The sequence below is a fragment of the Falco cherrug genome, chromosome 1, assembly GCF_023634085.1.
Source record: "Falco cherrug isolate bFalChe1 chromosome 1, bFalChe1.pri, whole genome shotgun sequence".
In the NCBI taxonomy this organism is placed as follows: Eukaryota; Metazoa; Chordata; class Aves; order Falconiformes; family Falconidae; genus Falco; species Falco cherrug.
In genome coordinates, this window is record NC_073697.1 from 126,963,644 (window position 1) to 126,990,162 (window position 26,519).

A 26,519-nucleotide genomic window follows, 5' to 3' on the forward strand; every position below is an offset into this window, starting at 1 on the left:
TAGTGCATAACAGTGTTTTTTATATACACAGTGTATTATATATACAGTGTGTTTACATATATATTGTGTATATAATAGATATAGTATATGTAACATATAGTGGGATATATTATATATAGATTTTTATCTATTAATATCCATTACAGCTATATAATTTATATGTTAAAATATTCACATTATAAATATATTTATGTATTTATGTGATATATAAAATATGTTCATGTGATATATATAAAATACATTTGTGTGATAAATATATATAAAATACATTTGTATGGTAAATATTATACTCTACACGTTTATTTTTTTATGTTTATTTACCAAGCCTGCAGCCCCAGAGCAAGTGCAGGCGGGTGTCTGTGTCTTGTCAGGCTTCCTGGGGGCCCAGCCGGGATTCCAAGCAGTGAGCGAGCCACTGGAGCGCCCCGTGGTGCTGAGGATGTTCCTGCTGGACCTGGTGGACGATGGCACGGATCGTCTGGAGCCGGGCCTGCAGCTGCCGCTGCTTGTCTCTCAGGGCTTGCTCAGTGCGGCACAGGGGCACGTACTTCCCTTCCTTCAGCGCCTGCAGATGCTTCTGGCGCGTCTGTAAGGCCACAAGCTCCAAAAGGTTCTGAGGAGAGCAACAACGGGAATTGGTTTGGCAGCAGACTGCACACAGAAAAGGACTAAGTACCTGTGACACAAATCACATTGATTTCTAACTGTCACACTGTGGAACAGAAGGGCTTCTTAAGGACAGTGCTATGACGTCCCCATAACGACAGCCAAACAGCATCCCCATCTGAGCTCACAGAACTCTGCACATCAAAGAAACACCCGCACATACAGGGCAACCCTTGCCAGGGCAGAGTTTCACCGACTTCAAAACTTCCCCAGGGGTCATTCAAGACCCTGAGCTGGCTCTCAAACTTGTAACATACGTAGGAGTAGCCAGCTCGCGCTCACAAAAGATAGTTGTTAGTAGATATTTTCAAGATACAATGTCCTTCAGGCTGATGTTCCTAGGTGAATGCTGCCTCACGCAAGTGCAGCTGCAGAATCAATTTAGGGCCACTATGAGCCCTCAAAATGTGCTCAGTAAACATAAAGTGTTTCTAAAATTACATGCCAAGCATGCCCGGTTCAGGACGGTGGCAACACAGAGACAGGGAGCTGGCAACAGAAGAAAGCAGCAGGTTCCATGTTCCATTTGGCTCGTGTGCTGCAAGGAAGCGGATGCGCTCACCCATCGTTTCTTGTTCCGAAGACATTCTGCATCTGAATCAAGGCCATGGCACTCTGCCTGCAGCCTGCACAGTTCTTGCTGCTTTTCTGAGAAGGCGGCACTAAGGGACGCTTGGGTGCTCTCCAGCTCCAGGATGGTTTCACTGCAGCCTTGAGCATTCTAGTAAATGGAAGAAAAGGAAATGGCAGATTCTGGATCTTCAGTTCAGCTGCATTCCCAGCCATACTCCCAGGATTCTTTTTTTAAAAAAAAAAAACGAATTTCCAAAACCTATCCCCTGTGTGGTACTGTACCTGTGCAGGCACAGTGTCTGTGTACCGACATCGCATACTAATTGCTCACCGGTGCTAATTACAAGGCAAATACAGGTTATGTGAATTCTTGCAGCCCTGCTTTACTTGCTCACCTTCTGGGTTTCACTGATCTTCTTTTTCAGCTCCTGTTTCTTGCGGTGGAAGTCGCTCTTCACGATACGTTTCTTATCTGTTTTGTTCTGACCCTCTCCACGAATCACTATCGCCTCTCTACGAGAAACAGATGCCTCCATATCACGAATCATCTTCTCCTGCTGCTTCATCAGCTGGCCATAGCGAACCTGCCATTTGTCAAGATACAAAATAGGCTGAAAATAATGTTTACAAGTGGTACCTAACTGAAATCTGTGTGGTACGTTCCATCAACATAAACCAGAAACATGTGACATGTGAGCACTGGCAAGCCAAACTAGCTCCAAATCCAAACCTAGTTTGCCCTGTGCAGATCTGAAAGCCAGAGGGCTGGAGTATCAACTCATCTAAAATAATTTTCAAAATGTTTCACTGGAACTCGTTAGCAATAGCAGAAGAGCAAAAGCATCCTGAGAATGAAAATGAAGAGTTGCTTTGCCAGAAGATAGAAAGACTTCCCTAACCATTTATTAAGATGATGCAATATTTAGCAATTAACGTTTCTTTGCTTATAAATTGGGGTCATAGAACAAGGTGGCAGACATACTACATTTTAAATAGGTTTCTCAGGTGTATCTAGATGCTGCTGCAGCCTATTACACAGCATGTACATGGAACACAAAGTGCATGCGTGCTGGATGTATTTCATTCAATCTAGCTGCAGGGTGGTAAGATTTCCAATACTGCTATGGCCTCAAAGATACTACTTCTCCAGCCTGTTTCTCATCTCCTGCCTCACATTTCAGCAACTCCAAATCTGAATAAATTGTGTGCAGCTCCTCAGTCCTCTTTCCCAGTGCCTTACTTGCATTCTGTGAATCTCTCTTCTCATGGCTGGCATTTCGCCTTGCCCTGTCTCAGAATCCACCACTGCACGCATCTCTCTTGTCAGCTGGATCTTTTTCTCCCATAGCTTGATTTGATGCCTTCAATAACAGAAAGGGAAAGCAATGTCTTTGTAAACAACAGAAAGGATGCTCTGTACATCAGTGGCAGCACACTCCCAAGATCAACTCTGAACACAGAGCTGAATGGTTTGGCAGCAACGAAAGATTTGCAAACGGGACATGTAAAAGGGCAGCAACAGAGCAGCATGAAATCGGGCAGGAAGCTCGGCAATTTAGAAAATGGCATGATGACTGTAAATACAGGCATGCCTAGACTGACAGGGGGCTGATGGACCCCAATTAATTGCCCAGTGTGGCCCACTGGCTCTGAGTTCCTGGCAGAAGAGATAGCATGCAGATCTTGGCAACATCCAGCATAAGCAAGCATGCTGGGATTGTTAAAGCCAAAATCCTCTCGGCTCTTGCTCATTCCAGGGACAGCTAAAGCCGCTTTCAGTTTCTGCATTTCAAAAATTCATTAAACTCATCTTCTCCAAGGACAGAAGCACATCTGCTGGTGCTGGTTCAGTCTGATGACTGGAGAAGAAAGGCAACATGGACACATAATATTAAAGTTCAAAGACTGTGGCACAAAGCAAGAATCTCTCTGGTACCTACTCTGCTTCCAACAGGCTGTTCAGGAGTCTTTCCTTCTCCTCAGTCAGTTGACTGTGCCTGTCCTGCATCTCAACTAATTCTTTTTCTGCTGCCTAGATTTGGGAAGTGTGAAACAATACAAGACTGTCAGACTGAGAAAGTTTTACAGGGTCACTATTTGCCTCTGATCTGCATGGGAGATCAAGACCTGGAAATGAGATGTCAAGCCTCTGTACCTTGAGAGAGCGTACAAACTCATTCTCTGCAATAATGTTGCCATACTGCAGCTCCTCACAGCTGCCGTTTTTCTTGTTGATCAACACATTCAACTTTATCAAGTCATTTGACATGTTCTTCATGTGACGTTCAATCTCTTTCTGTTCTTTAGTTTCCTGCTGAATTTCATCTACAGGTTAATGTAAAAAAAAAAAAAAAAGTCTTAAAACGGGAAAAAAAGTCTTACCGTTCCCCATGAACACTGGGTGGAATACAGGCAAGGTGTGACAAACTGCTATTAGACCAGACAACACTGTGTGCGGAGCCACCTGTGTCCCACATACCCAGCCAAAACATTTTTCCACAAGCCCAAAAATCAAATAAGGTTTTGAAGGAGACTGCTGTGGAAAAGAATTAATTTTAGCCAAGGAAAGTGCTATCATTGGTGGGGACATTTACCTACGAACTACCTGCAAACTTTATTTAAGAAGTATAACAGGTGATGCAGTCACTTAGCATTCAACTGTGTCAGTTGAGACAGCAGGATCAATCCTTATAGGAAATAACAACACGCAAAACAGCAGAAGGTGCCTGGCTTTTAGCCCCACGGTGCAGTGCTGAGGTTGTTTGCATTATTGGTCACATATGTAGGAGCACTGAGGGCATTCTTTGGTGAAGGTCTAGCATTACCTGTCTGTAAGCCTTCACTCACTTTTTCCTCCATTCACGGATTAACATTTTAAGAAAGAGTTAGGGAATTACTTACTTTCAGTGTGCACCTTCTTCTGCTGCATTATTGTGATCTGTTTCTTTAACATGTCCAAGGAGGCTATTTGTTCCTCCCGTTCATGTGTTAACTTGACCAGCTCTTTCTGCTGATTGAGCCAGGACTTCTGTAATGTCATCACCTCAGAATCATATTCTTCTATCTGCTTGGTCAGCTTATGGATCAAAATTTCCAATGGTCCAAATTCTTGCCCCTGTATGAGGGCAAGGTTTGAGATAAATCAGGCAGAAGCTGCTGGAGCACTTGTTTATAGCATCACTGCAGAAGGCTGGTCCAACTGCTGAGATGCCTACTAAATACTTCAGCTATACTGTTATTTTGTCAGTTACTTTCTGCCTCCATTCCCCATGAGTTGGATGGGACTAATCATTCCTGACCTCACAGGAATAAATGCAGCAGAAGCCCCGATGGTTCTCGGACACTGTGACGGAAGGCCTGCCTCAGCTCTTGTAACAGGTACATCCGGACACTCAAAAGCGTGCGCTGTAGTACTCGTTTTCACACTGGTACCTGTAAAGGTCTTATGGCTCACTGTGCCAGGGACAGATCACGGTATCATCTGAGCAGGGCCAACCATCAAGTGATGGAAGTCACTCTGCTTGCTCCATTCTCCCCTCATCAGTCTTTGCAGATTTTATAATGAGATTCTATTTACTCCCAGAGTATTGATGTCACGCAACATTTTCATCGGGTGCAGACAACTCCCTGCAGAAATCTGTGCTAGGCACACCCTCATTTCACAACTCCCAAATGCCAATTCCTCTTTGCATGCATTAAGAACTGTTTGACAAACGTAAACATTTACATTAACTAGTGCAGCTTTTAAATCACCATACTGATGCCTGAAAGTTTTAACTCTCTGATGCTTCTGCAGTTACATTTATCAAGGATATCTGTGGTCACCACAAAGAAGAAAATCAAATTTGGGGCAAACATAAAAGTACATACCCCTTGCTGAGAAAGAATCATCTCCAACCTTTTGTTGTACTGGCTGATGATCCCTTGCTTGTTCTCAGACAGGAGACTGCACTTTGCAATCTCACTTTCCCTGCAGCTGATCAAATCACAGATATTTTTTACTTCCTCATCCAGCTCACAGAGTGTTTTTTGGAGAATTGTCAGCCTGCAGTTGGTATGAGTTGCATCCAGAATAACCTGGGCCATATCATTCTCAACTTTGGAAAAACGCACCTCCTAGGAGTATCAACAGACAGAAAACAAATTACTGTCACCAGTAGCAAGTCATTGATTTGTAATGCCCATTTATCAAAGCACAGGAATCAGGGGATTTAGATTCTACTCTCAGGTCTGTAGCACACAAGCTGTAAGCAAGCTCCTTACCCTCTCTGTACCTTTGTTTCTCCATCTATTTACAGGAGATAGCAATATTTACCTCTGCCATAGGCTGTTGAAAAGCATTAAGGAGCCTAAATATCCCAAAACCCTGTAAGAGACCATACTCACCACTTTGCAATTACTTTCCCTGCCCAGATATCTCTAGTTGTCTGGCTAACAGTAGTAGGACATTACTTTATTGTACTTTCTCCACCATACCTGACAAACACATCCCTCACCTAACAACACCTGTACTAGCCAGAAAGCATGGGCATGCCTTTTTGTTTGAGTGCAGTGTGAATACAACCCGGTAATTTTCAAGAGCCCGTCTGCTACTTCTGTGCAGCCTGGACCACACTGTGAGAGGTTACAATTTGGTCTTTTCCAAGTCCATAGTCTCTGTACTATATTCAACACAGATACTAATAGGAGTCAACGTGAAATACCCACTTGTTTGTGTATCTGTTGGGAAGGAGGGTGAAGGGGCCTTTCTCACAATGGAAGCCAGTACTGGAAGTCCTCCAGTTACTTAAGGTATGCCCTTGATTTAAAAAAGCTGGGGCAGGCTGAAGTAACCCACAGAAATACAGAGGTGTGAGTGTGTTGTGTCAGTTCCAGCCCACACAACTTGGTATGATAAATACTATGCTGAACCTTCTAGTTTTTCTATCTGTACCAGTTATACACTCCCAAAGAGAGCAGCTTATCATGCCATTAAGATCTGTGGGTCTGGTTTGACTGTTCCTTGGATTGTAATCCTTACTTAGGAACAGAGAGCATGCCTGTATCATGTTTCGTGATGGAGTATAGAGGTACGAGTTAATGTGGAGTATAGAAGTACCACCTATCTACCGTCTTCCTCTAATACGAAAGAACTGGTAATACTTTATAGTAAATACTCCCATGATTTATCATTCTGCTGTATTTTGTTAATAAATAAAGAATAGTATGTTATGTGACAGGCCTTTTTGGCCAAACTCTCTCACATATACCAGAATCCTGCAATAGGATCGCTGGAAGAAACAAATTGGAGTCACAAACCCAACAGACCTTCAGTTGCAGAACCAAAAACCAGAATGAAGACACTGACAAAACACACTTGAGAAACACTTCTCCAGGTGGTTTCCTTCCCCTGTCCTCCCAAATAGAAGAGACACTATACCAGATCTGTTTTTCTCTTGTGAAGTTTTGCAGTCAGCTGTGAGAAGTACTTTGTAGCTTTGCTGGACATCATCTGGTCCCGAAGCTTTGCCAAGATTTCATTCTCCATCTGTTCTTTGACATCAGTTGCTTTCTCTATATCCTTATTGATGGATAACAATTCATCCAGATGAGTAGCTTGATCCTAAGAAATATGGCAGACAGAGACAGGATCACTACAACTGTTTGAGGAGGGGTATTAAATACCCATGTCCAATTCAAAAAGATTCTTCTTTCATGGAGTCTTCTCACCATCTTGGTCCTACTGAGGGCCTGCTCTGTCTCATGGAGAATGCGACTATAGGTGCTACATTCAACCTTCAAGGCCTCCTGCCTTGAAAGGCACTGGGCAATCAGTTTCTTTGTTGTGTTGGCATTGCTCTGTGAACGGTTCAGGATGGTGACAAGCAACTCATTCTTCTCCTCCTCTTTCCTGATGAACTTTCTGCAGGCATGGATGTCTGTTTCTAGCAGCTCGAGGTCATGTTTGTACTTACTAGAGAGGCAAAGAGGATGGAAAATCATCACAGGGATTGATATGTGTGCTGAATGGTCATCTACAAATTCCCCTTTTCAAACATGCTATTGCAGCAACAACAGTCAAGAAGGAAGATCTTTATAAATGCTAGTCTGTTGTGACAGTGCTGAGTCATCAGAAGATGGATGGAGACATTAAGATTTAAAAGGAAAGGTATGTAGGAAAATTAATTCCTTCTTTCAGTCCTATTCCTACCCCCCAGTCTTACCAGAATGCCACCATATAAAAGCATGTTGTTTGTTCTCGGAGAATCAGTCAAGCTTTAAGACTCCAGACCAAGTAAACATTTCCTTTGGCAACAATAGGAAGGTCTTCCTGAAGATTTCTAAAGGCATCATAAAAACCCTAACCGAAAGTGACAGATAAATCCTCCTTGATGTCTAACTTTTTGTATTGAGAGATGCTTCAAAGGTGAAGGAACTCTTTTAAAGGAATAAAATATGAATAGAATAACTCTAAACAGCTTTAAAAACTTCACACATTTTGAGGGAGAGTTGTGTTTCAGATAAAGGAAAACAGTAACAAAGAACTGTGCTTCTTATCTTTTAACCTTATTATGTGCCTTAGAGCAGCAAACTTGTTCTGCCTGACATATCCTGCACATACAGTGATAAACTTGACAGAAGACATACTGCTCCTTTAAGAATCCCTCCTATCCAAATTATTCGAGGTCTCTCCTGGGGCTGTTTCAGATACTGTACCTCAGCAACTCTTGTGTGGCAACATAGGCTTCATCTCTTTGCTTCATTCCAGCCAAGCTACTATTCCACTGGTTCATCAGTCGCTTTTTCTCCATGTTAATAGCCTGTGCTTCCATACGAGCCTAGGGAAGAGAGAGTTGGTAGAGAGGATGAATCTACACTGTGTTGAAAACCCAAATACCTGTTACAATGCAGTATTTTTTTCTGTTCATAATATGCTGGGCAGGAACAGCTTCAACTAACAGCTGTCTGGTTTATTGTCACACCAGACTACAGAGCATAGGTCTGCAAGAAAAAAAAATACTGAGAAGGTGGGGTTTACAAGCAGTTCTTAAGGACAAAGGGAAAAGAAAAGAGGAAGAAAAAAAAGTTGTCTTCATTTCCCCAAACAGGAACAAACTGTAGAATTCTGGCCTACATTGTACATACCACGTGAGCATGAGCCAAAGGGGTCAGTCCCTCCAGGGGGAAATATTAACCAGCAGCAAAAAAAGCACCCTCCTACCTCATTTACCGCTTGCCGAATTACTTTTGTGTCCTCTGCCTGGGCCACAAACTGAGCTTCAAACAGAACAATCTGTTCTTGTAGTTCACAGGCTTTTCTTGTTAAGTGGTCCAATAGAAGATCCTAAAGAGTCAGAGCCAAACAGTTCAGGATGAGTAATATAATCTCAGTCTTAACCAACTACACTCCACCAGAATAACATAGGCTAGAAAAGGAATTAAATTGGCAACTGGGTTAGATTTGATTCCTACTGAAACTTTTCCATTAGTATAAAAATGGCTCATAAATGCAGCAGTGACAACTTTCAAGAGACTGAAACCTTCTTTGCTGATTTTTTTATTATTCCATTTGCAGTAGTAAATTGATACTTTTGATCTGAAGCAGCAGTCATTCCTGTCAGCACAGATTATATTGCGCCACCTCTCCAGCTGCTGGGAATCTTAATCATTTAATGTTTTAAAATCCATTGTTAAAAAACATTTAAATCTATCTAATTTCAACTGTTTGCATGCAATTCTGCATTAACAATAATCAGTCTGGGCCCTGCTGCAAGCAGAAGGCAGCAGAGGGAGCTCCAGCACATTTTCCAAGTTCGTTGTTCATCCTAAAACTCATTGTGACTCAGAATAATTTTCCAAGACTTGAACATATGATACCTCTTCACTAAATACCTTTCTGCCCCCACACCCCCCTTTGATTGAGCGAAGAGTGATTTTCTATTAAAAGGCTTGTCAAAAACCTTTGGGTACTACATGCCACTATCTTGGTGATGGGGATCCTTCTAATTTTTCAAAATAACTGTGGGTTCCCACCTCCCCAGTTATTTGGGATAAATGTCCTCACACATCTTCTATGACTCAGTCACTATAGCCTTCCTTCTGACAAGGCAGCACATCCTCCAAGACTCACTGCTGTCATCTGCATTAATTTATTTATTTATTTTAAAGAAGACAGTACTTGATACCTGTTTTTTCTTCTCCACCTCAGCCTGGACCTTCTCTGCCTCAGCCTTCTTTGTTGACCGTTTCATTAGTAAAATATTATGACGCATATCCTGGTCCATATTCTGCATGTAGAAGAGACGCAAGGCGAGGTTTTCAACCTGGGTCTGCATTGCAGACACTGGGGAGGCAGGAGGAAAAATATTTACAGAGAAGTATGTTTGTAGGATACACTTTAAACAGAGACAAAAAAGAAAGAAATACAGAAACACCCAAAGCAAAAACTGCACACCTACCAGATAAATCAGCCCTCCCTGAAATAAGAATTTACATCAGCTTTGGAGTACAGCTCCACAAGCAAAGCTAAAAATCTTGGTAAGCAATTCCTTGATTCCCAGCACACAGAATCCCAGGAAATCAAAGAAGATGCCTCAGGAGGCTATGTATCCACTCCTCTGCCCCAAAACAGAACTGTCTCTTTCTCAATCTGCTGAATGCTTCTCTAATTTTTTAATAAGCTGCAGAAATTTTCTAAACAATTTATTTTAATGCTTAGCTCTCCTTGCCATTGTAATTGTTTTACTGTTTCCTGTCCAGATGCCTGCAACAAAAAGAATTAATCAAGTCCATTTCTTTGGCTGGAATGGGCTGCCACATGGCTAGTGCTGTCGTACTCCTGGATGCCCCTGATGACCTACAGCCTTTTCAGTCTCATCACACCCTGGCAGAGATGCAACAGAGCGACGGGAATTTTCCTCCTGCTAAGTCACAGAACAGCCTATGTGACAGAACAGTTTTAATCCTAAAGACCTTCTAAGAAAAGTACAGCATTTCAACATGGTCTTAGAAACAATAGAAATGATATGGCAACCAGGAATATCTGTGAAACTTTTTGATGAGTGCATTATTCCAGATTAATTTTACTGTGACTTTCAATCCAATGCTTGACTTACATTCAAATTCATTTCTCCACATAGTACTAGAATTAGGAAATATTGCAAGAACTGCCTCAGTCACCTTTCTTGCATTCATCATCTCTGTTCTGACACATCTTCTTATAAGTAAGCCTGAGGCCTTCCAGTTCCTCTTCCAGCTGCAGACGCGCTGTGGCCATCTGAGAACAGCGGTCACGGCTCTTCTCCAGTTCCATCTGCAGATGGGCCAGCTGCTGCTGTTCTCCATAAAGAATCACCCCAAGCTCTTCCCTCTGTACTTTGCTCTTCTTCACTGCTGTCCTCTGCAAAAACAAGAGGAAATCAGCCATTTCACTTCAGCTTGGACAGGGATGGGCTGCTGTGGGAAGGCAAAGAAAGAATGACATGTACCAGTTCCTGAAGCTCTAGGCTCACTTCTTCTATCTGCTTAGTAAGGTAATTCTTCAGAGTAGCCTGGAATCTTCTCATCAGAGGCTGTAAAGAAGTATGACATTGATAAACTTTAGCATATTTGTGTAAATAAATTATGAAGAAATTTTACTGCTACTCAGTGGGAGTAATTAAATAAAGCATCTTATTTTCTGCCATAGACACTCACTAGAGCAAGTGAGAAGCATTATACAGTTGGTATTTGTTGACATCAAAAAGTGACTACTGAGAATATCTGAAAGTCAGAAACATATCAGAAGAGCTACATCTGAGAACCCATACACTCACTCTTGCTGCAAGTACTTCTCTTTCAGGAGTACTGAAGAGTATCAGATTTACCCACTACATTGCTCACTTCTGAACCTGCAACTTCAGGGTTAATACTGAGGCAGTAGACACAGTCAGAAGTTAGTACTTTCACAGAAGCGATTTTTAAGCATGTAGTTTTAGCACACAGCTAAGCCACTGCTTACAATTTACCTCACACATTTTATACAAATAAAAATATCAAGTCTGCGAAGGACAAGGTTTGAGGGCTTCTCACATGTTCTGGATCCAAGACAACCAGTTCTGTTTTTTCTACGGTTTCCTCACTTCTGCTTATTTCGTCTTCCTCAGCTCCATGCTGCTGGCACTCCTTTTTCTTTCTTTCGTCACCATTCTCACTAGTAAACTGACGGAGTTGCTCAAAGGCAGACTCTGAATAGAGAGAAATGGGTTTTCCAATGTTACCTGGACACCACTACCACCACCACCCAAAAAAGGGAAAAGATAAAGGCTTAGGTTTCACAGTATTATGCCTCCAGTTGCATTAACAATGATCAGAAAGGGAGAAAACTAGAAACTGTGCTTGACAGATGGTATCAAGTATTGTACTGTTAGTAAGGAACTGAATGATACCTGACTCTGTGCAGCTGCTCAACTCCACTGACACTGCAGATGCCTGCAGAGGAGCTCCTGAAGGAAGGGAAGGGTTTCCTCTGTCTGCTATCGGCTGCTCCATGTCACCCAGTTCAGGAGGACATCTGTCAAACTCTACTTTGTCTGAGAAAGTCTCAGGAGATTTTTCCTGAAAGATAAAATCCATCACCTGAAACAGCTTTTCAATCTAACCCTATTTGCACCTAAAAGTCTGCTTATTTTTGTCATCATGAGACATGAAAAATGCAAAGAATCAACAAGAGGGTCTTCTTCTCAAATTAGTGCACAAATACACTGGCAAAGTTGTGTCACTCTTGATTAAAAAAAACACTTTACACATATACAGCACAACAAAGGAATCTCTCCAGTTTTGGCAGAGCTTTTGTATACTTTGTGATTGACCAGTTAGCTCCTCTCTATTCCGATTCTGATTGGGTTTGTGTTTGCAGTAATAAAACTGCACCAGGAGAATATTAAGTTACAAATACTGGTCATACGTTCTGTGAATAAGATTATATACATTGTTACAGTGCCTCACTTCTGCAGAGAACATTAAGTTACAAATACTGGTCATATGTTCTGTGAATAAGATTACATATATTGTTACAGTGCCTCACTTCTGCAGAGCCAACAAACAGCTCTGTAGCTCCACAGATCTCTCTTTCTGCTTGGTCTTCCAGAGGAACGGACTCTTCCTCTTCGTTGTTGTTCCCATTCTCTGCTTCTATTGCCTAGTATACAATGCAGGTGAAAAGCAGAATAGCAGGGTTATAACAGGTTGTGGGGTTTGCTTAACAACAGGTTGTGGGGTTTGCTTAATGTTAACACTACAGTATTGTAACAAGTACTTTTTGTCAAGGTTTAATTTAGAAGTTCAATCTCATTCGCAAAAATGGTCACTCAGCTAGTGTTAAGACAGAAAGATCCTGACAAAAATTCTACAAACCACTTCTAATTTCACATTTCTAGCTCACATCTATTAAAAAAAAAAAAAAGCCCTTAGGGATTTATTAAAGAAAGTCTTCCAGCTTGCACTACATGTAGCCAAATTATTCTCCTCTTCCTTTTTATAAAGACATTGTTTTAACCCATATCATCATTTGCCAAATTCAAGTATTGTGCAATACCAATGGAAGAAGAAAACACCAACAAACCTCAAAAAAAGAGCCCAAGTATGCACATCTATGAAATGTGAATAGCTTTCTTTTTAATGCGTCTACAGCAGAAATACGCTATCTAAGAACAGAGAGAGAAACTCATACTTCAAGATGCTGCTGACACAACAGTAACTAGATTTACTTTTTAGTGACTTTTTTTATAGGCAGGGCAAGACTGCAATAATTGTTTGCTTTTCTTCCTATTGAAACTGCTTCCATGAAGAGGTAGATCTGTAAGGAACCCATGGGAACACGCTGCCCTGACGTTTCAAAGGAAATCACCTCCATAGCAAGATGCGGTGGAACTCTGATAACATTCCACTCAGTGGAGACGAATTCCACCTCGGATCCCTCTGCCGCGGCACCGGGGGCCTCCTCCATGGGGCTGAGGCTGGGGCTGGCCTATGCCTACAACCAGAGCACCCCGCGGGGGAAAGAGTCAGCGGCAGCCCGGCATCTCGGGCCCGCCGCCAGCAGGCCGCCCCTCCGCCGGGGGCTGGGCACAGGCAGCCAGGGAGCGGGCAGGCCGCGGGGCCGGGCGGTATCGGGCAGGGAGGTACCGGGCCGCGGGGCCGGGTCAGGCGGTACCGGGCCGCGAGGCCGGGCGGTACTGTGCAGGGAGGTACCGGGCCGGACGGTAGCAGGCCGGGCGGTACCGGGCCGCAGGGCAGGGCCGGCCCAGACCCGCACTCACCCGCCGCCGGCAGCACCACCTTTCTGTTGCCAGGCGACGTGTCAACACGTGGTCACGTGAGCGCTGTGGGCCGCACCACCTCACCCCGCGGAGGGGGATTGGGGCCGCACCATCTCAGCCCGTGGGGGAGGCGGGGGACAGCGCGCTCGGGCCGCCCTACCCCGGGCCACACTACCTCAGCCCGCCGCTGCCCGCTGGGCCCAGGCGAGACCCGCGGCGTCCCGGCCGCCATGGCCGCGCCTGCCCCGGTGCGGGGCAGCAGGTAACGGCGCCGGAGGCCGGGCGGGGCGTGCTGGTGGTGGAGGGGGGGGCTGTCCCCCTTCGCCCTTCTCTCACCGAGGCCGCCCTGAGGCGGCTGCCGGGCAGCCGCGGGTCACGGCGGCGGCGGCGGCAGGCGGGGCCGCCGGGCGGGCACACCCCCACCGGGCCGGGCCGAGCCGAGCCGGGGGAGTGGGGCGGCGGCAGCGGAGCCCGGTGGGGGCGATGGCTGGGGGCCCGCCCGGGGCTGGGCCGCTCAGCCGGGACAAGTTTCCCTAGGTTCGTCTTTGCCGGTAAAAGCGGCGGGGCCGCGGGGGACGTTGCTGGGTACGGGCGCGTTGAGCGGCGTGTAACGGCGGGGCCGGGCTTCTGCGCGGCGGGGGGCGGCAGCGGGGCCCCGGCTGCCCCTGGCAGCGGCTGCCCCAGCCCACCCGGGCCCACTGCTCGCCACGCGTGGGGCTGGCACCCGGTTTCGTGCCTGGGGAGGAGGCACCCGGTGCTCTGCCCGGCGCCCTGGCGCTCCGTCCATTTTTGTTTTATTTATCCCGTTCTTTGTCCTCCATTCCCGCGCTCCCCCGCCGCCGCTGCCCCGGGCCCGCCAGAGCCCGGCGGGGGGGCGGCCGGGGTGCTGCCCCCTGGCCGGCTCGGGGCGGGCAGGTAGCGGAATGCAAAGGAGTTCCCAGACTTTATCCTCTGCTGTTTTGGAGTGGCTTCGTACCACTTGGGGTATTTTAACGATTTCCTTGCTTTTAGGGAGGTGGTCTCTCCAATTACCCCAGTACCTACCCCTTCACTCGCTCACTTCTGTTATCAGCAGAGATGTGAAGATGGATGGTCGGGATCCTTGGCAATTATTTGATGTATGGCCTTCAGGCGCTCCAGGGCAGGGATTACAGGGTGATATATTGCTGTAGGTGTTGCTGACACTCTGTAAAATAACTCTGCTTCTTCCTCTCGGAGGTCTGCCGTCTTTTCAGTTCTCAGGCTGGTAGCTTGGCTCGCAAAGGTATTATGTTCTTAGTCGCCACTCTGAATAGGAAGTAATAAAGCTGAAAGATCTTTTAAGAGAAAACAGTAGAAATGTTAAGACCAGAACAGCTCAGGGTAAAAACCTCAGGCCTGCTGCTTCTTTTGTAGAAGCCTTCTCTAAGTTTGTAGGCTTAGAGGGGTTCATTCTTGTTCTGATGATAAATTGGCTAAAAACAGAGAAGTCTCTGAAAGCTGCTTTTCTGACCCTGCATTGTATTTCCTGAATATCTTGGTTTGTTTTGTATGTCTCGATGCCTGCTTGGTGTAAAGCTGGAGAGCTGGGATGGGGCAGTGTGTTGCTTTCTCAGTTTGGCATACAAGAAGGGAGGGCAGCACAGTCCTGCCTGTGGCAGGGTGAAAAGGAGACCGTTTCAATGTGTCAGAGATGCGTGGTTTGATGTCTGTCGTATTAAGAAAAGACTTCGTAATTACTTTATCAATTCAGCCTTGAAACCAGGTTCCTGAGATTTTCAGCTGCTGATATTTAGGAATCTAGTACTGTGAGTGTTATCAGGCCACAGCTACAGGATGCTGGGGAAAAAAAAGCCATTAAAACGTTACCTACTGCACAAACACAGCAGTTAAGTAATATGAAATGAAGTTAATCTTAGGATGGAGGAACACGTGGCACAAATAATAATTTCTCAGCACCAAACTGTGTGCTGTGGTTTGACTCTTAATGCTAGAGAGGTGGTAAGCTTTTTATTTGCTTTTTTATGCCTAAGCAGGTGTGGCTGGGAGCAGCAGGCAGCATTTCATTTCCCTTTTTATCTCTGAGTCACAAACTTGCAGTATTTAGTCTGCTGTCCCTTTTTTACCTTTTCAGCTGAGATGCATCTGAGTGAAATCTGTTCCACTGAAGTGACTGGAATTGGGATTGTGTGAGTGTCAGGATTTTGCTGGTGACTGCTGTTACTTTTCCTTTACTCTGCACTCAGCGGGCCGCTGCTGCACCAGCAGGTCAGCAATGAAAGACTTTTTGGTGACCTACATAATTCTCCCCATGAAATGGGATGACTTCAGAATGGCTCCCTATGGTAAACTTTTTTCCTTGATTTGGCTAGGTCATATTAAATAGCTCCAGCTAATAGCTAGTAGTTTTGAAAGCTTCCCCCACCCCCCAATGTAGCAGTATGGCAATACAAAGGGAAGGTTGTTACAAGGGCTCTCATGTATATATAGAGAAGTATAGATCAAGTGAGTGACTAACTGAGGGTTGCACAGAAAATCCAGTCAGAAGACTGGAAAGAAACTGTGAGTTCTGACTCCTGGGCTCCTGTACTTGGTCTCTGGTCGCTCTGCCTTCCAGCAAACTGTAACCTATGCTTGAGCTACCAGAGATGCAAACCTGGTATTTTTTTTTCCCAAGGGGAGGAAGAGGCAGGAACTTCTGCAATATTTGAGCCCTTCCCAGTGCAGTGACTTTAGTCCTTAAATATGTGAAGTCAAAATTAAGTTATTAAGGGCAAAAAAGAAAAAAAGCCTGTGGAGTTTTTCTTCCTTAAGCTATTTCATGCTTAAATTTGGTGCTGTTGTTTGACAGCTTGTGTTTCTCCTCTGTGCCCAGACATGCTGTAGGTCTTATGTTTCAAGAGCCCTGTAACTCGACTTACTTTGCTTGTAAAGCTATTAAACTCTTGCACAGCAAATTTGCCCTCGGAGCCACAAGACCCACTGCCAGGCACAAAGTGCTCAGCAGTGTGACTTGTCGGCTGCAGCCAACCCAAAGTGCAAGCTGTCATATGCCTCTATAGATTAAACTTATTTGTGAGAGAAGCCTTGTTGCCTTGCATGCTCACAAACTGCTCCAGTGTCAGCGTGTGCTGTGCAGACCAGGAGTAACGTGCTGGAGCCTGGGTCAGCCCATGCAGGAGCCCTGCATTGCCCTCCTGTGCCAGAATACAGGAACCTTGTGCAACCGGAGGCAGCAACATTTGGTCCAGCAGCATCTGCCAAGCCAAACAGGATTTTGTTGATCAGTTTGTGAGAAGGGGAAGGGCATTTCTAAGGGAGGCGAGCAGCCGGTGTTACTTGAGATGCTGCTGGCTGGAACTGGTCAGGCTCTTGTGAAGATTTCTTGGGGTGATTTCAGAAGTTGGCTCCCCAGCACATTAGTGAGATCTTGTGTAGCTGAGAAGTGCTGGCATTGACTGGGAGAGCAGCCAGGGGCTGCGTGAACAGACTCGGTAGCTGTAGCAGAGATTTTTAGTGGCGACAGTTGATGTGTGGGAGAAGAAAATGTATGTGTGCTTAATAAATATTGGCACTCGGCAAGAGCTTATCAGCTAATTCAGTGCTTCAGCTTGTGGAGAGCTGGGTTGTCTCTGCCACATTGATTAGAATCCCTTCAGATCAGGGGATAAATAGAAAATTAATATGAAAAATACTTTTTTTTTTTGAATGGTGCTAATTTAATGCTGCCTTAGCCACAGGACAGTTCCCGCCTGTCTTCCAAAGCTCACACAAGAGGCAGCAGCAATACCTGCTTCCCTTGGTGACCCAGGCCCCATGGACTGTGCATGCAGATGTTGTCCCACATAGACAAGGGCTGAGAATAGAGCAAACCCTGCAAATTTGGTCTCCTTGTTATTTGCTGATTTGTGTTGTATGAACTCCTGTCTTTTAGGAAGGAAAGGTGCATTCACAAGCCGTTTCAGAGACTTTGGGGGTTGTATAGGTAGACTAGATGACCTTTGGAGGTCCAGGCCATCATTTGGTCCTAGCTGGGACTGACTGCCTATCTATTTCTGTGGCCTGTCTTTGAAACCCCTCAGTGATGGAAATGGCTTCTTCAGGTTGCCCTGTCCTGGTACACCATTGTCCCTGCTATTAGATTGACTAAACTAGTTAATGCTTGCCACAGTTTAACTGCCTTACCACTTCTGCTGTCCTCCATTGACAGCTCTTCCTTTTTATGGCACTAATAGTTCCCATGTACAAAGACTTTTAATACATTTCCCTTTCTTTAATCTTCCCTTGGCAATCTCTTTCCACACTCCAGATCACTCTTGTCACTCTCTCAGAAAATGTCCAGTGACTTGCATCTGTTTTTCTTTAATTCTGCAAAGCTACACAGAATTCCCTAGCCTGTGGCAATGGTGAAATACTTCATTTGAGTCTTGCTGGTGATACTTACATATCCCAGTATATTTGGCTACTTGTTTGCGGCTTTGTGGTGGTTTCTGGTTTCTGATGCATAGGTCTTCTGCAAAACAAATGCGACAGACTAGATTTCTGTGCTGGCAGGACACCATATTTTTCACCTTATGTCTTTTGTTTTGTTTCCTCTTCCCAGCCTGTGTGTGCATGTGTGTATCTGCTGCACTTTCCACCTGCAGACCAAGGTAGTGCTGAAGCAACAGGTGTTCTGCAGGATCAAAGCAATATTTCCCTTTAAATTCCTCTGCTTTCCAGGGAGCAGCTTTTGATCTTTACCTGTTGCTTTGTTCTTTCTGTGCTGTGTAAAAGCTAATTATAAGTTGCCTCTGTTGGCAGACAAGTCCTGCACCTCTGCCCAAGTTCCTGAGAGCCCCTGGAGAGCTGCAGTAGAACATCACACAAGCTCTTGTTCCATACATGCATCTCCATCTGCTGTCCTTAATAGGAAAAGCTCACCTGTGTTTTCTGAGGAAGCATTACCCAGTTAACAGCAGCAACTAGCTGGTACCACTTTCCTTCTGTGTGAGGGCTACAAAGATGATGGGGGGACTGAAACATGTCCCTCACAAGGGAAGGTTGAGAGAGCTGGGTCTGTTTAGCTGGAGAAGGGAGCACTGAGAGAGGATCTTACCAATGTATACAGATATCTTAAGGGCAATGTCAGAGGATGGAACCAGCTTCTTTCCAGTGGTGCCCAGTGACAGGACAAGGGGCAATGGGCACAAACTGCAGCACAGGAACTTCCATCTGAATACAAGGAAGAATTTCTCTGCCTTGAAGGTGACCAAGCACTGGAACAGGCTGCCCAGAGTGGAGTCTCCTTCTCTGGAGACTTTCAGAACTCTCCTGGACATGATCCTGTGCAACCTGCTGTAGGTGGACCTACTTTAGCAGGGGGTTGGACTAGGTGATCTCCAGAAGTCCCTTCCAACCCTCACCATTCTATGATTCTGTGTGGAGGTTTAGCACTTTTAGAGTTCTGATAAAATAGCTGAGGTCTGGATATCCAGGCTGGTTTCAGCCTTGACAGCAACAGGACATAGCTGAGCCAACTGTGCTGCCTATAAAATGTTGTGGTAGCAGATGACCCTCTTCAGATGTGCTGGAGGCTCAAGGCTTCTGATGCCATACAGGTTGCTCCACATCACAGCTTCAGACTCCCTCGCTCTGTGTTGAAACGATGGTGTGTTGTAACTTGGTGGTCAGAAGGAGTTGCAGCAGAGTTTACTGTGTATTCTTGCAGGGTGCAGTGAGAGGAAAGGTGACTGGCTCTTCACGGTGGCCAAGGCAAATTACTTTTCCAAGGTGTACCATGGTTTTTGGTGATGTGGACAAAAACGAGCATATGGCTCTATTGGTGTTTGGTTTTTTGGGGCTGAGACATGAAGATACATGTTGTGTTTGGTGCTAGAAGGAGACATGAGTGCGAAGGACTTGCAGAGTAATTGTCTTCTCCAGAACACTTGCTGGGCACATTACATAGCAGGGTTGAAGCTTCTCCGTCAAGTTCCAGCAAAGACTGAAATGCAGAAACTGCTTATGCTGTGATTCAAGCTGACAAATCTAGTGATTGCCAGTTAAACCAATAGTTTGTCCTTTAATGAAGGCTCTGTCAACTACTTGGCAGTCTCATTTGCAGTCTTCTGTATGTACAAATCTGTCAGAATCAGGACAGCTATTTTTCTTCCCTGCAGTTTTCACTCTGCTCTTTGAGAAACGCTGGTTCTGTTTGCCCTTTCTGCCTTCTTGCTTCCTTGTGTGTCTGGAGATACCATTAAAATCATGCTTAAAGAAATCAGAGCTATTCAATGTTTGATGATGCTTGCTTTAGGCCCCTAAATGTTTCCTGCATCCAGTGCCCCTGACAGTACAAGTCAGGGCCTATCTGCTTTTCTTTTTATTTCTGGCTACCCATTGCATGCTGAGCAGACCGTGGTGTGGGACTTGTCACAGGGAACACACTGAGCTGGTATCTCCACATGCTTCCCCTGGGCCTGGGACCATGGTGATATATGGTGTGTGCTAGGTCAGACCGGCCCGTTCACAAGCAAGTAAGGCCGTGTAAATACAAAGGAGCAAAAGTAGATGTTTCCTCTGCTCATGTACTTTTGGCAGAACAGAAACTACCATGCCTCTGATGGTCTGCTTCCCAGCTAGGGACAGCAGCAGCAGGCAGAGCCTGCTCCACGTTGAATTGCATTGGGCTATCTGTGGGATTGCTTTGTGCCAGACTGTTGTTTCCACACATTAAGTCTAATTTGTGATCTGTCTCCTAAATAGTTTTATAGCTTGGGTGACCCTTCTGGATTCACAGCCCCAATGAGAAGCACATCTCATTTGAGTACAGAGCTTACCTGGTGATCGGTTGGGGATCATACTCCACAGTTAGCTAAAGTTACCTATTGGTGGAGGAAGTGTTTGTCCTGAGTTGACATGCTGTACTCTGCTGTTGGAAACTGCCCACTCTGTTGAATATGGGTCTCTTGCCACTTACCTCTGAAAAAGCTCTACTTAACCATCACTGCTCAAAACAAGAAAACAAACAAATGAAAATCCCAAACCAAAAACTTCAAGCGCATAACAGGAATATGCCAAAAAATGATAACACAAAATTAACTTGTTTTGATTAATATTTTTTCGGAGATCAGTGGTTACTGTGGATAAAGTGGCAGCCCCTTGTTTAATGTCATGGTCTCAGCAGTTTTTCTGTGCTGAAGGAATCCCCCAGGGTCTACTCTGACTCTCTTTGACATCCCCAGGACAGTGATACATCGGGCAGCTCTGCATCGCTGCATTCTCTTTCTTAATGGGCGATTTTCAGTGACAAGCATTACTTTTCTGTTTCCTCCCCACAGTTACTATTAAAATGTGGTTTTTTGATGCCTTCATATTTCTTTGTTGCAGAAAAAACCATCCTGGGATTCTGTACTTCAGCACGTTAAAACAGAGGTGATGTTTCAGATCCAGAGCATTTGGAGGCTCTTGCTTAAGTTGTAGGATTGGTGCAGCAATTGATGGGAGACCTCTTCCTTCTCAGACAGTGGTAGGCACATGCTGTGCTGTCAGTATATTTGTTCCAATGCACTTCTTTCTACCTTCTTAGCAGATCTTCTGAATTTGACTCCTAATTAGAGCTGACAGATAATGGAAACATTCCCTTGGCGATGTCTCTGGGGCGACTCCTCCGACGTGCCTCTTCAAAAGCTTCTGACCTCCTGACCTTGAATCCTGGTGGTGGCAGCAGTTCCTCTTCCATACTTGATGGGGAGATTATCTACTCTAAGAACAATGTCTGTGTCCACCCACCTGAGCTGCTACAAGGCATCGGGGAGCATCATCCAGGTGATAGGGTGTTGCAGACACTGCTCACTCACTCTTTTTCTCTCTCCTGGGGTGTGTGTTTGTATCAAATTCTACATCTTGGGCTCTAAAGAATGAAAAGATGCCAGTGGGGGACCAGGCAAGGCAGTCTTACAGAAGATTGAGGAAAGCCATCCACAAGCTGATCCATCAACTCTTCTTTTAATAGGAAATTTGATGCTATTTCTCCTGTTCTAGCATGGTTTTACTTATTTTATTAAGCCCATTCGTATGGCCGAAGATTGACAGTTGTCATTTGAGGACAGTAACTTCTGTTGCTCTTTCAAATATACTTGAACAATTATGTTCAGGAAAGCCAAGTATCATCTTGTAACTGTCATTGCTAGGGTGGCCTCAACAAGCATTGGTAAAGGGAAAAGAAAGAAAACCTGATTGTGACTGCATGCACTGGAGTAAATGAAGAAGGGACACTTCTCTGTCCCTTTATTGTCATCTGTGACTCTGTTCTTTCATGTTTTCATCAAAGAGAGTAGTGACTGCTGGCTTAACTTCACAAAACTAATTATTCTGTGAACACTGACTCACACTTCCCTTTTTGTGTGTCTGGCTTTTTTTTTTTTTTTCCTCTCCTATTGGCTTTCCATGAAAATTGTAGCCCGTTAGCTACACTAAAGTAAATGTTCTTGAGAAATAAGTGTTTAGCTGGCACTTGAAATTGTTTAACTAACAAACAGTAGAAGTTTTTCATGTGGCAACATATTTCAGAATTTATTCTTTATTAGTAATCCATCCAGGAAGTTGAAGTATTTGCATGTCATTTCTATGTCTGCTTAGGCCAGATGGAATTTAGACTATTCAAAAGCCATATGCAGACTTGAAATTCTTTGTAAATACTGAATAATGTTGAGCACCCCACAATTAGTTTGGCAGAATTCTGTAGTGGTAAATAAAAGGGTTTGTTTTGCTCATGTGCAATGGTGGTAAATGGGGGAGATGGGGAAGGGCAAATTTGAGGCTCAGTTTCCTTAGAATAAATCTGTGTCATGCCATGACTGATTGCTCCTTTGCTCTCTCAAAGGCTATTTGTGCTTGTATATGGAAAAAGATGAGCTACTCGGAACCACGCTTATCCTTGCCTGGGTGCCAAACTCCCGCATTCAGAGGCAGGATGAAGAAGCCCTTCGCTATATCACTCCTGAGAGCTCCCCGGTCCGTAAAGCTCCCCGCAAACGTGGCCGCCACACTCAGGGGTTTGGTGTTGTCCGTCAGGCTTCCCCCACCGAGCAGAAAGGGGCAGTGATCCTGAAAGAAGACATCCTAACTGTGTCACAGCTTGTGAAAGATTTGGCTTATATCAGCTCCCCCTCTTCAGAAGGGGAAAAGCTCTCCCAGTGCTACCCTGCGGCAGACAGCACCCGCCGGTCCCCCCAGCCTGCCCGCAGTGACTCAGGAATCCTATCGACAATCAGCTCTCAGGAGGAGCAGAACAGGTCAGAGCTGTCGGTGGAGGGGACAGAAGAAGGTTTGGACTGCAGGCCAGAGCCAGGGGAGGATGAGGGCTCCTTGGAGCTGTCTGCTGATGACGTGAGCAGGGACAGTACTTTTGACTCTGATTCCGATGCCTTCTCTTCCCCCTTCTGCCTCTCTCCCATCAGTGAAGCCCTTGGGAAAAGCAGTAGTTCAGTGTTTCTGGATAATGAAAACAGGTGAGTGCATCCTTTTCTCTGGTGTCTAAGTTGAATAGCTGGGTGCTGGTTGCTGAGCTTGGAGAAGCTTCACCGTGGCATTGGGGTGAATATCCTGTCTTGCTTCAAATACTTGTATAATTTACAGGGAACTGTTCTCTAGCGAGTCCGGCTTCTGCTCAGTGAACTCTGGCCCCAAACATTCAGAGCTTTATATGGGTAGTCTTTCAGGTGAACTGTCTTGAGCCCTGGAAGGAGCATTACTAAATTAAAAAGGCCCTTTGTTGGTTTAATTTGCTCCGCTGAGGAGATGTGCTAGTTACTTCTTGTGGAGAGCCACATCAAAGTGTGTGTCTGACTTCCTCTGAGCTGTGGGTGCCTCTGCAAGGCACTGTGTTGACATGAAGGCTGCACGTATGAGCTTGTTTTGCTGGTGCTTATAACATAGTCCCACTTAAGACACATAAATACTTATTCTTGCATGTTAACCTGGATATTTTAGTCAACACTGCTTATCTAAATGTCAGTGTTTCTCAATGGTGTCTGCAGGAAATCCTATAAAGGGGAAAGAGGGCACCTTGGCAAAGGGATAATGAACAGTAGGATACCTATATAACTTACTGTACTGACACACAATGTTTCTGGCTTTCTGGTCTGTGCCGTGTATCACTCATTTCCATCTTGGGGAGGATGGGTGTGCTGCGTTCATGAAGCACCATGGGGCTGATTTTAAGGATATAGCTCAACTTTGAAACCTCACCTGAAATTAGGAAAAATGAGTTCTCTGTGCACATCCGCAATGTACAGACTACATTAAGACTTGACATTTGAAGAGATTTTTGCCTCTTTTCTGGGCTGATCTCAGGCCCAGAGAATGCCAGTAAGAACAAGGTTTGTGAAGGAAGTATTCTAATTGATTCAGCTCTCTCTGGGTATTTCAAAACACTTCAGTGCAGTGGTGTCCGACTTTGTATCAGCTTTGCATTTGATACGTGTCCTAGCAGTATGCTTCTAATTAACTGCGAGCCCACAGGGATTTCTGGGCTTGAGCTCTGCAGCAGCTGGGTGGGCAGTGGTTTGAGCAGCACCTCCACGCAGCCAGCGCGGCTGTCGTGTCCCATCCCATCCCACTGAAGCTCTCTCTGGCTGCAGAGGGACACTGCGAAGCAGCTGCAGGGTGCCCAGGGTGGGCCTTTGGTTTCCAAATTGTTCATGGGGTCTCTTAGCTCTCTAAATACTCTGCCTGACAGTCTTTTCTGACAAGTATCCATAGGAATGTAGAAGACTTAGGAAACGACATAAATGTTACAAAACACACGTTGAAAAAATTTTAGAGGCCTTTGAGTAATGAAATATTATTCCTAATAACTGACTTTATTTTGTTCATTCCTAGGCTTTTTGTCCCATTCAGATTGTGTTCTAACACTGGGCTGCTGCTTGGGGGTCGAAACTTGAGTTGCGTACACTTTCAGAGAATGTTGTATTGGTTTAGAAATTTCTTGGCTTTGACTTAAAAAACAGAAAAACCCCAAATCCACTGCAACCAAAGCCTCTGTTTAAGACATGCAGATTTTTTTTCCCTTGAAGCAGCACTGACAATCTGTGTGTTTGACCTGTCTCTGTCACTGAAAAAAGGTTGGGGGTGTGAGGGATGTTTAAGCATATTTTTTTAAATTAAGGTTTAAATTAAATGCTTCTGTGAACATTTCTGTGTTCCAGCAGTGATATTCTTAAAAGAAAAATGTTTCAGTCTTTTGGCATGTGTGTGAGGGAGCCGTGGTCTCAGCTGTGTCCCAGTTCACCCACATACCCTGAGTAAGGGGTCATTATCCCCACTTCAGTAGTTAGGCAGGAGTAGTGAGGGGACACATTGAGAATAATGTCCTAACTGCTGAAAATCAGCAGATTGAACATGTCCTGGGGAAATCCCAGTCCTTGGCCACGTGCTGTCCGAGGCACGCAGCAATCTCTTAAGAGCTTTTGTGCCCAACAGCGTGCACCAGGAGAGGAGCTGGTGCGGAGCGGTGCCAGCACAGCAAATGGCAAAGCACGTTGTGGTTTAACTGTTTTGCAATGCTCTGAGCTTGCTAATAGTGTCAAGGAAGGAAGGAACTACAGTTTATTGCATCTTCACTACCTTGCCTGTGTCATGCAGTGTTTCCCTGTTGTTTCGCAGCCTGGCTCTGGCGAGCCCTCTGCCGGCTTCTCTCACCGGCTGCCCAAGGCCTGACAGCTCCAGCAGTGCAGAGCCTGGCTTTGCAAACACACTGTTCTTTTTTTCTTTTTTTTCTTTTTTTTTTTTAACTCCTCTGGCACCAGTCTGGAAGATTTACACAGTTATGCAGCGCTTATAATTTGCAACAGATTAATAAAACAGACCTTTCATTGTTTGAGACTTCAGACTTGAAAGGCTTTTGTCCAGTGTGCCCATTTTCTATGCCAAATTTGTTCTTCCCCATAGAGCTCCCTTGCATGGTATGTGCAGGATCTTACAAACTGTTTGAGTCTGAGATTTTGCATTGAATACTTTGCAAAAGTCTTGTCAAAAAGAATTCTCTTATTTCCTGTGTTCATCCCAGCATTTTGGGGGGCGGGGGATGCTGTTTCAGAAGTCACTACAAGCATGAGAACAGCTTCCTTGTTTCTTAAGGTTTTTATTTTTTTTTCTGCTGGCTGCTTCCCATCTGAGCCAGAACTGGAGTGTGAACAAAGTTTGTGCTGCTGGCAGATTGTTTCAACTCTTTCCCCTCCCTACCTCCTGGTCGCCACCTCCTCCCTGCAAAGAGGAGCGAATGTTTCTGGTTATTTCCCTCTGCATTGGGGAGTTGTAAAGGGAACTGTGCTTTTCCCTGTGATTGCTTCAGAAGCTGAAGCAGTGCGTTGCAGCGGTGTTTCAGTCCACCCGCTTTCTTTCCATGCAATTAAATATTGTATGTGACATTGTGGAAGAATTAGGATGTACATGTAGACTTGGATCAGATGAAATCAGGGGCTCAGCAAGCTGCTTGCCGAAATATCCATATGACCAGGAGTCAAAGTGCCTCTTGGGGTATCTATGGAGAAGGTGGCCTGGGCAGAAGGGAGCCAACAAATGTACCGGTGCATAAAAACAGGGAGAGGAAGGAAGGAGGGAGGTAGGCTTGCAAGCATTTGAGTTGCACAACAAGTCAGTCATTTTTAAGTCAACAACTCGCCTGGTAGAACATAAGGAAATAAAAACGTATCCATTGTTTATGGGGTTGTTGGTTGGGGTTTTTTCCCTCTCTTTGCTTCTCTGTTTGACAGGCTGCCAGGGACCCCATGCAGCGATTGATGTTTTTCCTCCCGTTTACACAATTCCTCAGGCTAGGAGCTATGGGAGTGTCCCATCACCAGCATACACATTTTTGCTCCTCTTTTTAGACAAGCATGGCACTTCTGCATCGTGCAGTCATCTCTTATGGAAAGGTGGCTTTACTCTCTTGGGTTTTGTGTCCTTGTTAACTCTGGGGGCCCCTTTCTGCCATGGTACGTGGTTCCTGCAGGGAGGTAGCTAATGTGGGAAATGCCT

At 45.1% G+C, this 26,519-nt stretch overlaps 2 protein-coding genes across 11 annotated transcripts in view; one reads left to right on the forward strand and one right to left on the reverse strand.

The window, feature by feature from the left end:
- Window positions 1-234: 234 nt before the first annotated feature.
- CCDC40 (coiled-coil domain containing 40) lies at window positions 235-13,656 on the reverse strand. Its single transcript, XM_055696652.1, has 20 exons — window positions 13,518-13,656; window positions 13,106-13,231; window positions 12,284-12,397; window positions 11,646-11,814; window positions 11,290-11,444; window positions 10,707-10,790; window positions 10,399-10,618; window positions 9,405-9,562; window positions 8,441-8,563; window positions 7,936-8,057; window positions 6,949-7,192; window positions 6,659-6,841; window positions 5,110-5,355; window positions 4,141-4,354; window positions 3,395-3,564; window positions 3,180-3,271; window positions 2,480-2,600; window positions 1,635-1,823; window positions 1,229-1,387; window positions 235-613 (listed from the first exon to the last, which is right to left on the reverse strand). The coding sequence occupies exons 2-20, from the start codon at window positions 13,202-13,204 to the stop codon at window positions 368-370; spliced, it is 3,108 nt and encodes a 1,035-aa protein (XP_055552627.1). The 5' UTR covers window positions 13,205-13,231; window positions 13,518-13,656; the 3' UTR covers window positions 235-367.
- Window positions 13,646-26,519, forward strand: part of TBC1D16 (TBC1 domain family member 16) — a 33,662-nt gene continuing 20,788 nt past the window's right edge. For 3 of the 10 annotated variants that reach the window (XM_055696665.1, XM_055696725.1, XM_055696718.1), the window contains exons 1-3: window positions 13,646-13,779; window positions 21,067-21,305; window positions 22,363-22,990. In XM_055696665.1, the coding sequence (XP_055552640.1) occupies window positions 21,128-21,305; window positions 22,363-22,990 (806 nt within the window). In that variant the 5' untranslated portion in view covers window positions 13,646-13,779; window positions 21,067-21,127. Of the gene's footprint in view, window positions 13,780-13,838; window positions 14,055-20,867; window positions 21,007-21,066; window positions 21,306-22,362; window positions 22,991-26,519 lie in introns of those variants that run through there. The other 7 variants (XM_055696701.1, XM_055696710.1, XM_055696691.1 and 4 more) reach the window with 7 other exon arrangements.